The 11019-nt window shown below is 40.4% G+C and overlaps 1 protein-coding gene across 1 annotated transcript; it reads right to left on the bottom strand.

The window, feature by feature from the left end:
• Positions 1 to 960: 960 nt before the first annotated feature.
• RGS4 (regulator of G protein signaling 4) lies at positions 961 to 7754 on the bottom strand. The gene is made up of 5 exons (XM_055403516.2): positions 7608 to 7754; positions 4678 to 4782; positions 4313 to 4374; positions 3562 to 3728; positions 961 to 3175 (listed from the first exon to the last, which is right to left on the bottom strand). The coding sequence occupies exons 1-5, from the start codon at positions 7649 to 7651 to the stop codon at positions 2936 to 2938; spliced, it is 618 nt and encodes a 205-aa protein (XP_055259491.1). The 5' UTR covers positions 7652 to 7754; the 3' UTR covers positions 961 to 2935.
• Positions 7755 to 11019: the final 3265 nt, after the last annotated feature.

Here is an 11019-nt window from a genome sequence, read left to right as displayed (position 1 = left end):
GCAACTTCACACTCTCTGTGAGAATCTGACACACCTACAGTGTGTGAGAATGTTGACAGCTTTGTGTATTTTGGAGTTGCAAGAGTTTCCTTTAAATATTTATGAGGAGTTTGGATTTCTTTGTGTATTTTTCTTGGTATACAGTTCATCATTTTCATCGGATCCTTAAGAGGATACATTCCTCAAAATAGCATAAGACCCTTTGTCCCTAACACCTTGTAAGCATGAGAGAATTGGGGGAGGGGGGAGGTCTCACAACAATACCTACGACTGTAAATGTGAATGTTCTATGACTTTTTTTCCTAGGGAAAAGAATATGTAAAAGAAGAAAAGCATTTTGAGCAATTTTGGCAGGGGTCTATTTATCAGTCATCTGTAGCTCCCCCGCTCCTCCTCAGTCTCCTCCTGCTTCCCTCTTCTCTCAGTCAGGCTGGACATGGAGGTCGAACAAGTGTTGCTCTGGGAGGTGAACTCTGTCCCTTGAGAACCTATTGCGGACCTGCAAGTAAACCACCAAATCTGCTCAGCAAAGTCTCTGAAGCCAAGACTGCCTCAGTTCTGTGAATGAAGGCAGACAGAGCAGTGGCAGGAACCAAGACAGACAATTTTCATTTTCCACTTTCTTTCCCAGAGCTGGCATGGGAGAGATAAAAACCTGGTTATTAGCCATTTTCTGCAATCGCCCCACACTCTGCTATTATTTCTCATAGCATGTCTCTGTGGATCATTAATGTGTTTGCAAGCAGATAGTTTTGTATGAAGTATTTATTTACCCTTATTATTAAGTTGTGTGTGTTTTCACTGGAAGCATCTGCTCTGAGGCCGTCAAAGCACATGGATAAAGTAGGTATGCACATGGAAGGAGTATTCTGTCCATGGACCATGAGCAGGTAAGCTCAGCATGCCAAATAGTGATGAAATTAAGGAGGAAATGCAATGGAAAAACACACTTGAGAAATGTATTACATAAAATAATTTACTTCTCATTCAGAATGACCTTCCAGACCTACTGGTGAGACAGCAGTCTGTGAGTACAGATACGGTCTGAAAATCATGACAGTTCTAATAGGGCAAGACCAATAGAGTCACACATTTGGATCCTGAAGTTAATCAGAGACAAAGAGTGGAAATGTGTACAACGAAAGAGACACTGATGAGAAACTCTGGAGGCATGGAAAGCAAAACTGCTGGAGATACAGAAGGGCACAGTTGAGGAAACCTATGAATTTAATACAGCAAGACTTTTATACACACACGCCAATGTCTTCACTTTACAGCCCAGTCTATTGGCTTAAAAACCACAAAGCTGTCCACGTTTGTAAGTTATACTGGAAGAATCAGTGCAGTGTTCATGCATGCATATGTGTGCACTTCAAAGGCAGAAATTTTAGAAGAATGAAAAGAAAATTACTTCCTGGCCATTCATTAATAATTCAGGTGATATCTTGCACCTCCATTTATAAAACAATACAATAATAAAAACATTGTACAAAAACATCATAAATAACAGAAATGAGACATTTTCAAGTATGTCATGTGCCTTGGAAAATTCTAAACAGTAGTTTTAAAGTTGACATCCTTTTTTCCTTTTATCCCTTTTCCCTCTCATTTCATCTCAGAGACTAAAATGAAATGCTTTCAGCCTCTGTTAGTCCTGACGTTTGGGATTCAATGAGCCAGATTCCACCTTCAAAAGAGAAATTTATGTGGGCTTTTCAGTTTGTGAAAGCATGCTCCCCCCCCTTATAAAATGTAATCTTTCCCCTGATGCTGGTTTATAAGGAACAAGTATATAGCCTAGAGCCATTATGGGGGGAAAAACAACCACAATGAATTAAGGAGCCTCATCTAATGGCTAAAGTTCTAAGGGAAAAACAAAATGAGAAGAGCACCTTAATCAAGAGAGGAAAAAAGAGTAGGGGATAAGAACATTAACCTTTAAATTCTGTGCCCGTACTAAACCAGCATCTTATAGTAGGTAGAGCGGGCAAGGCTTTACCTATGTTTCTTCATTCAGTTCAAGCACTCCTTCTTCAACTCCATACCAACCTGGCTGCTGCTATTATGCATCAAGCACCCAGGCAAAGAAGGGGAGGCCAGCAGCTTGGGGACTCAAAAGTGCCATTAGTGACAACCAGCCAAAGACAGCACTGTGTCAGACAGGCATAACATTTTTTAATATTTGCTCCTTAGAATACTATGTAACTTGGAAGCTGTCGATGGTTAAATTAAGCATGAAGTCTCATGCTGCTCCAGCAAGACTCATGGAGTTTTACAGAATCAACTTTCCACAGGTTAGCACTCCTTTTGTAGCCTGCAGGGCAGCTGGTTTAGTTTGGTCTGTTCAGTTGCAGAGTGAAAGACAGGGGATCAGAACATGCATGTATGTTCACAGAGTCTAGTTATGAGCACCTGGGGTCTCTCGTCTATTCTTGCTGAAATACATATGTATGTACACATGCATACATATTTACAGACTGCGAGTATGTATATGTGTGTGTATACACATACACACAGAGATACATAAAATAGATCAACCCCATCCAAACATCTCAAGACTGTTAACAGAACACATGTGCCTGTGGATGTCACATGAAGTGTACCAACCACGAACCAACCAACCTGAGGTCACACTGTTGGCAGGAGAGAACGGCCAAGTCCTTGAAAATCCAGACCCACAAGGCCATTATTCAGATATCTGCTCACATGGCACACTAAAAGAAATCTGAGACAACTGGACTGGGATGAGGTCCTGCCCTGATGAACACCAAAATTAATCTAGTTTTTGTATGGGAGTGACTCACACATAGCCAGCAGCATGAACACTAGGCTGCAATGTGGAAAAAGCACTGGTGCTTAATAAAGATCAATATCTGGCCTCGGGCTTTCCAGGCATATAGTCTTGGCATTTCAGCCTTCTGCTGCTGAGTGAGGACTAGGCACACTGGGGGACCAGGGAAGCACAGTCTGTGGAACTCTTTGCTCCTCTCTGCTTCTCTGACCCACAGCTGGAAAAGTTGACCAAATCAAGGTAGAATCGAGATTTGAGGAAGCGGCGGTATGAATCCTTTTCCATCAGGTTGAAAATCTTCTTCTGAGCCTCATCGAAGCAAGTTATTGTGGGCTCCAGCATGTTCCGGCTTGTCTCTTCCCTGGTGCAAGAGTCCAGGTTTACCTGAGGGGCAGAGGCCAAAGGTCCGTTATACATTTTACCCCATAAGGATGGGAGGTTGTGAGCTCTGTACAAGTGCTCACCCTTTACACCTCAGGAGTGGATAAAAGGACACTTGGTTCCACCCTGGCACATGTGAGAGGACCCAGGGAACTATCTCCCATTATTTCTCACAAACTGGGAAGATTTATTCAAAACAAATTCATGAAGGGAGACAATCTGAGTCATCTAGATGAATGAGCTTTTTACTTAAAAAACTTGAGGCTGTCAAGATTGTAATAACCTGCTCCACTGTTGCAGGTTTAACTCACATCATCTAAGGATCCATGTTACTGAATGTCTAGAAAGTTTCTTTAATATCTATGAAGTTCTCTTCTATGTATACTTACCTCTTTGGTTGCCTGGACTGAGATGAATTCATTATAGATCTTTTTGGCCTTGGGACTTAGTTTCGAGGGTGATTTGATTTTCTTATATTCTTCACAGCTGATCCAGAAGTCAATGTTCTCCTCACTGTATTCAGACTTCAAGAAAGCTTTGAAAGCTGCCAGTCCACCTGTGACAGAGGAGAAAGAACCACAGTTGTCACTGCACTGGTGGACAATGTATTGCAGATAAAGCTGAGATACATGAGGGAAGAAAGCATTGATTCAAATAGTTCCCTATCTCCCCTGTTGGAGGGATTACTGAGGGTCAGAGAATTCTAACCTATGTTTGATATCTGTTGGATACCATTTATACCTAGTGCTTCTTGCTCATGGTTTGAAGTTTCTTTCAGGAACATTTTATGCTTCTGAGATACCTATGCTGCCCTTAGTTGCCAAAGTGAGTTTGGGAACAGAAACTGAGGCCAATTCTGAAAGAAATCTAACTATTTGGAGCTTTCCCTCTGCCCTTTTTCAATGTGGTGAGAAAGATGGTTTTCCACATGGACTATGTATGAGGTTTCCATTGTAAACCACAAGTATGGGTATGGTAAAATTTTAAGGGGACTAATTTTTCTGAGCCTGAAACTTAGGAGAAATCCAAGCCTTTCTGTAATTCCTATCAGATCAAGTGTAGTATGAAATAACTTATCTACCCAGCATGCTTTATCTTCATCTTGGGGAGTGGTGGATGGTGGGAAACTGTCATACTTACATTCATGACTAATCAGGTTTTCCAGTGATTCAGCCCATTTTTTTACTTCTTCATGGCTCACCCTAAAGACATTAGAGAAAAAGAATAATTTGAATGCTAAGATATAAAATGGGGGCAAAACATTTAAGATTTTGAATAAAATGCAGAGATTTTATTTTTCATAACAATGAGCCCTGTTGTTGAATAGGGCACTCTTTCCATCAGACGTATGGAAATTTCAAATGCAACCGTAATCCTCGTGAAAATGGAGGCCTTCATGATCCAAATCTAGGTTAACTAGGGACATAGCTTTTTTTCCCTCACAGAGATCTCTGTCATCAGATAGTTAATACTCAGTGGCTCTTTGCCAAAGCCTTTTCTCTTACCTCTGACAAATCACCACTTTGTCCTTCTTGCTGTGTGAAGAATTATGTTCACAGGAATCTGACTTCTGCAGCAGGAAACCTAGCCGATGCTTCATATCTTTTGCACTGCACACAAGAAGGGGGAGAAAGAGAATAATGACACTCAGTTCTTTTAAAAAGATACCTTATTGGTACAGTTCAAAAAGTCTATTACTAGTGAAGAGGCAGAGGCAGTTTATTTAGGAAATAGGAGTTGAGGCTGGCAGGAACTCTCAGGAAAATGAGATTCCACCTCTGCTTCTTCCTATGACTCACTGCAAAACTTGGAGCACAGCCTCCTTCATCATAACTGGATTTCTGACCCTTCAGTCTACCTGCAACCCTGTCATTTTGACCAATGGAACACTTAGGTATCTTCAGGAGAAACATAATGAAAACCTGACGGTTTTCTAAGTTTTAGGAACTGAAGAGCAGGGAACCATGAACTATGGCATCTGGTTGTTGCATGCCACCTTCTGGAGGGTGGTTGCTATTTCCATCTGCCTCATTGTTAGCAGAGGAATGTAGGAGCACCTCAGGAATTAAAGGTTTGTTCAGTTTCAGCCTGGATGTAGTGAGCAAGTCACATCATGGGATATACACAGATGCGAGTGGCTCCAGCAGAGAGGAGGGGGGAATGAGGTTGTTAACCCAAAAGCTCAGGCTGAAACCTGAGTTCCTGCAGGCTTGCTTCTAAAGACTCTCCTGCTTCCCTTTGAAATAGCTACACTCTAAGGATATTTATATTATAAAGGACATCTGAGACTGACAAACAATAACAAGGAGAAGCATGCAAGAAACATCACTGAAGCTCGTGACTAGAGCAGAACTTCCAGGTTATGGCCATTGTTTAATAGGCAGCTAGGGTATGGCAGCGCACATGACTTACTAAAAAGGGGGGGCCTTCTAGTAAGCTTTTAGCTCAACTTTCTCACTCTTTATTTGCTCTTTTGCTTGGATCTCATTTTCTATAAAAGCAGAGACATAGTTTTAAAGTGAAAAATGCCATTTTGAAGGAAATGAACGACTAACTGAATGACTAGATGTTTCTACTTAGAGGAAAATAAAGCCACAAGGATAAAAGGACATTTTAGGATGGCTACTAATATATTAGTGCCTTATCTATGTGCATTTCTCCAGAAGTTTGAAATCCATTATGTTCTTGCACTGCCCTTAAAACAGCAGTTTCTCTCCCCCACAAGATTGGTCTCCTTTCTCTGTTTCCCCCACTGCTCATGGGATACAAAGTCTTTCTTAACAATAGCAAAATCTAAGCATGAAGCCCAAGGTGACGATGTAAGCATATTGTGATCTCATATTGCCATGCGCCGGGCCTGGCTGAGATCTGACAGTTATTGACCGATACAGAGTCACTTCATGAAGACCTGGAAGTATGCTTAGCAAGTACATTGCACTTGTCCTTATAACAAAATACAACCAAAGAAATAAAAACCAAAATGACTCCAGCGACCTCTGAAGTAAGAAGTCTGGATGTGATCTGCACTCCTCCACCCACCCCCTATGTGACCTTGAGCCTTTCCCATTCGCTCTGGAGCCTCAGGCACCAATGTGAGAATGAAGGTGCTGAGTAAGATGATTCACAGTTCACCAGTGAGGAAAGGGGAGAGCAGTGCACCCTGCTGACATACACTTTACCTCCCCAGGTTAGCCTCTTAGCTCCTGAGAGTAAAGCTCTAACGCAATTACTTATCTGTCTCCTAAAATATTTACCAGAGCAAAACTTTCACCTGACATTCCTGTGTTTTGCATGATTAATTTTATACCTGAGTTAACTGAAGCTTGGATTGATTTGCTCTATTCAATTCAGGAAATTAATGATGGAGGTCAGAGCCACTGTTCTCATAAGCACTCTCTGCCAGATCCTCCTGCTTCATTTGAAAGCAGCCACGAAAGGATGGGGAAAAAAGAACACTTTTCGTATTCCTGAATGACGGGAGGTAAACTCCTCAGGATTGTATAAAAAAAAAGTGTGCTTTCTGAGGTAATTCTAAATTAAAATTTAAGGTGATTTCTATTTGCAGAGGAACACGAAAGGGGGTAGTACACCTACAAAACGATTTTTTACCTTTAACTGTAAGGTTAAGTAATGTAAAAGACATTAGTTTTGTATTTTTTCAACTAGCTTATATATAAGCATCCTATGAACGTGTTTATTTGTACTTCTTTAAAAAAGGCAAAGACACAGGAGTAGCTACATATCTTTAAGACTGTTTATTAATCAAGAGACAGTAAATTGATAAAACAATGTCTTTAAGGTGAGACTTTCCACAGAACCCTTAGCTGATTGGTTATGATCAGTACTTGACAACCACATGGCATTTCCAGAACTAGAGCAGGGAAAGAGATAAGGGAGATCTACTTTTGAGACTCTTATTTTACTGTAGCATTTGCTTTTAAGAACAGAGAGTGAAAGATACTGGAGCATCACACAAATAGCACAGTGCCTTTCTGGTGATGTAGCCAAACTTCAGTCTGGAACATCCTCCCCAAAGTGAGATTTAATATACCATCAGAAAGCCCAGACCCATGATTCCATGTGCCTCAGTGATAGTCAAATAGCAGTAATCACAGGTGGTGATACTACAGAACACTGTCCATGGTCCAAAACCTCGTATCAGTCCTTAATTAGAACTAGCTTGGTTAGAGGATTAGAAGAGCCTTCAAGATCAAGGTCATAGAAAACAACATACAGGATGCCAAAATCTGGAGTGAACACTTCCTAAGTCAAAATTTCTAGCTAGTTTTAAAGGAAAGCTAGGAGGTTGAAGATTTCTGCATCACGTTGTTTCTAAATCCAAAGAACCAGGTTAGTAAGTAGAACATGCAAATAACTTAAAGCCTATTTGAAAGTTTAACACAGTCTGCTCTGCCAGTGCTGAAAATAATCTTACCTCCTCAAGCAAGAAGCCGGCAGACCCGCAAGTCCTTTGCACATCTTGTGTAGTGTGGGGTTCACGATAGGAGAGAAGAGCTGCAGGAGGAGCTGTGCTTCTGTTCTGAGCGCACTTTGCCTCTCCTCCGGTGAAGATACTGTCAGAATCCTCTGAGCGTCTCCCTCCCAAGCCTGTAGGGGTCTCTTTTATAGCCCGGCAGCGACCGTCCAGCCAATCAGATAGCAGGTCTGTAACACCAGCTCCTCTCAGCCTCCTCCTGGCTCTCCATCCTCTGCAAGAGATAAGGAAGAAAGGACTGACGCAACAATGCAAAGCGAACGGGCAGAAAAATCCTCCTGCAAAATAGACACACAGAAAATATATACTTGCTTACTGTCTCTAAAGCTGCCTCAAGTTTCAAACTTCCAGGAAAGGAAATAAGAAGTGTACAATGCTTCAAAACACGGGTTTATTCATTTGTCTATAAAAACAATGTCAAGGAAATTTGCCTCCTGGAAGGAAATGGGCCAGCAAGAGTTTGTGGGCTTACTTTGGGGCTGACTTTTAACGTCCTTCCTCTTTCAGGTTAGAAATATCATACCATACATGGTCCAAAATCTAATCCTCACTGTTTCCAAAATGGTGTAGGCAGAATTACTGTTTCCAGGCAGAGATTTGCAGAAGTTGATTTCTTGGTTGTCACATCCACACAGGGATGTGGGGGAGGAATAGCTGGAAGACAGGCAGTTATACGCCTGGCAGCATAGAAAACTAGCTTAGGGAAAATATATTAGCTACATCTATAATCAGCCTGACTGTGGAATACTCTTACTAAGAACAAGATTCAGCCAAGCACTGACAGTCTCTTTTGTACGTGCATATCTCCTGCAAAAAGCTTCAAAACAGCAGCTTGGAGATAAGAACAGTGAATAAAGGAACAAATATAGATACCTATTCTTATTCAAAAGTGGATTTTTATCTTATTATGTCATATTCAATTTGAGGTATACAAACTAATATTTCAAAATATTGAGAAACAGAGAAACAGAAAAGAAAAATATGTAGCTTGCCTTTCATGTTACCAGAGTTCACAATGAACATAAGAATATCTAACCCTGAAGGTGGTTCTAAACACATGGACAATTAGTATCTTTTGTTTACAATAAGATGGATCAAATACTTCAAAGAATCATGCCGGCGTTGCACATCTTGTAGCTGTAGCTCAAACACTCACATCAGAGTTATAGAGGGATCTTCTCCATATAGGAAAGCTATGAGGGGAAAGAAAAATTAATTGCTATGTCAGAACTGAACAGCTTTCACTTTGAAAGCAGAAAGTTTCCTGATCATAAGACATAGTGAACGGTGCCTTAAGTATGAGAAGCTGAGGCATCTAACTGTTCAGATGATGAAGATGAAAAATAGATGGGTTACAGTGAGATGCAAAAGGACTCTAGAATATTAAAGGGAAAATGGTAAAAAGGAATGCCCCGACCACGTATGTGGCTCTCGGTGTCCCCTCACTGACCCCATCTGTGTCCCAAGCCCTATCTAAGGCTATCAGAACAAAGAAATGGCTGAGAAATATAAAAGGGTGGAAAGACCACTGTCTCCAGAAGATACATTTAAATTACAGGAAAAAATCTTTGGTTTTCTCCCATGAAGATAGAAAAATGTATTAGATTAACAACTGGGAAACTTTTCTTTGAACATAGAACCAATGAATTTCTCTGTGAAGTTGGTAGCCATCCTCTGTGGTGTTGTGGAAGGGACTATTGTGCATTGCAAAATGACAGAAGCCAAAGAAGGTAGGCCCAGAATGATGGATCATTCAAAAATGGCATCAAAGAGGAGAGACTAATTAATTAAAAGGGAGAAAAGGTCACCCAAAAATGGACCAGGGGCTTCTTTGCTTACCTGGACACCCCAGAAAGTGATCACTTAAATAACTTGATTTTAGAAACATGAATGAAGACTTAATAGGAACCTCTGAACCACCAGGGAAGCCCTGATATCTTGGACCTAGGCCAAAGAAAAGACTGATTTGTCATGAGTTGAATATAAATAGCTTCAATAGACGAGCTGAATAAGATTTAATACAACCTAGACTAACACCTTAATTTTACCTAAAAGGAAACAGAGAGAAAGTGACTTGCCAAAGTCACAGATTCCTAGTAATAGAGCTAGTTTCTTGACAGTAGATCATGTGGACTTGTTACTGTGCTAACCTATCACTCAATTGTCTTATCAAATGAGATACACTATGTAAACAGAAGTAGTTCTAAACTGTAAAGTGCTAAGCAAATATTTTTTATTGTTACATTATACACAGTAGATAACAAAACGTAATATTAATTTCATACATTTCCTTCCAGGAAAACTCACTCCTCTGTCTGATTTTTTTTTTTTTTTTTTTTTTGCTCCATAACAGTGGGAGCTGATGCAAACCTCACTGCTATCTTTTTTGATTAAAACCAGGTCTTTTTGGCTTTGTGACTAGTCCATTAATCTGTCAAAGAATTTCATGTTTATTTACTTCTTTAATTATTATTTCTTGCTTTCTTAGGAATTTTGATATTTCAGAGTGTTTGGAAAAGCTTTTCATAACGTATTTTTCACTATGGGAGGCAAAGACTGGTACATCATGAAACCTTGACAAATTCCCACCCTCTTTCTCTGACATGCACAAAGCATTAAACTCTATTATTCTAGGACCTGGCATTCCTGGATGATTCCGGTGATGTGAAAGAGCTTTATTCTGAAATGATTTAATTTTTATTTATTCGCTTTTATAATATATATATTTTGAGCTCCTACTGTGGGACAGGAACTGTTTGAAGAACTGCTGTTAGTATGATGAGCAAACAAACAGAGTCCCCACCCTAGTGGAGTTTTCACCCCAGTAGAAAAAAATGGTCAGATAATACAAAAATAATTCTAGAGTCACCCATATCATGAAAAAAATATTTACAACTGATATAAGAGAAACTGAATAGCAAAGGGCGCATTTAGCCAAGGTATCCAGGAAAGTCCTCCTTGACCAAGTGATATCTGAAATGAGATTTGATGGCTGAGAAGGAATAAGAAGTGAGAAAAGCTTAGGAAATATATACCAAATAGAGGTAAGAGCAAAAGGTATACAGCAAATAGAGGTTAGGTAAAAAATGAAAACATTCTTTATCTAAACTGGGAAGGGGCAAAAAGGGGCCAGCACGGATAGAAAAATGTGAACAAGGAGAGAATAACATGAAGTAGAGATGGGGAGGTGGAGTCCAGGTCTTGCAAAGATTTGTAAGCCATGGTCCAGAGGCTGGACCTTACCACCATGCCGTGGAAATCTACTGCAGGAACTGACACAGGTGACGGGCACTGTCTGATTATCTGGCTAGCAGGGAGAATGAATTGAAGAGGAGCACAGAAGCAGGTAGAC

Source organism: Moschus berezovskii, chromosome 4 (genome assembly GCF_049115385.1).
Source record: "Moschus berezovskii isolate FMDL1 chromosome 4, NW_MosBer_1.0, whole genome shotgun sequence".
NCBI lineage: Eukaryota > Metazoa > Chordata > Mammalia > Artiodactyla > Moschidae > Moschus > Moschus berezovskii.
Note: the sequence above shows the minus strand (reverse complement) of the source record. Positions and strands in the feature narration are given on the sequence as shown.

What these genes read in the sequence shown, in the direction of transcription:
- RGS4 (XM_055403516.2), bottom strand. Translation starts at nt 7,651, where the DNA reads ATGTGCAAAGGACTTGCGGGTCTGCCGGCTTCTTGCTTGAGGAG. An exon ending in AAACCTGATTAGTCATGAAT is followed by an intron (nt 3,729 to 4,312) that starts GTAAGTATGACA and finishes CCTCTGTCACAG; the next exon opens with GTGGACTGGCAGCTTTCAAA. An exon ending in CAGTCCAGGCAACCAAAGAG is followed by an intron (nt 3,176 to 3,561) that starts GTAAGTATACAT and finishes TCTGCCCCTCAG; the next exon opens with GTAAACCTGGACTCTTGCAC.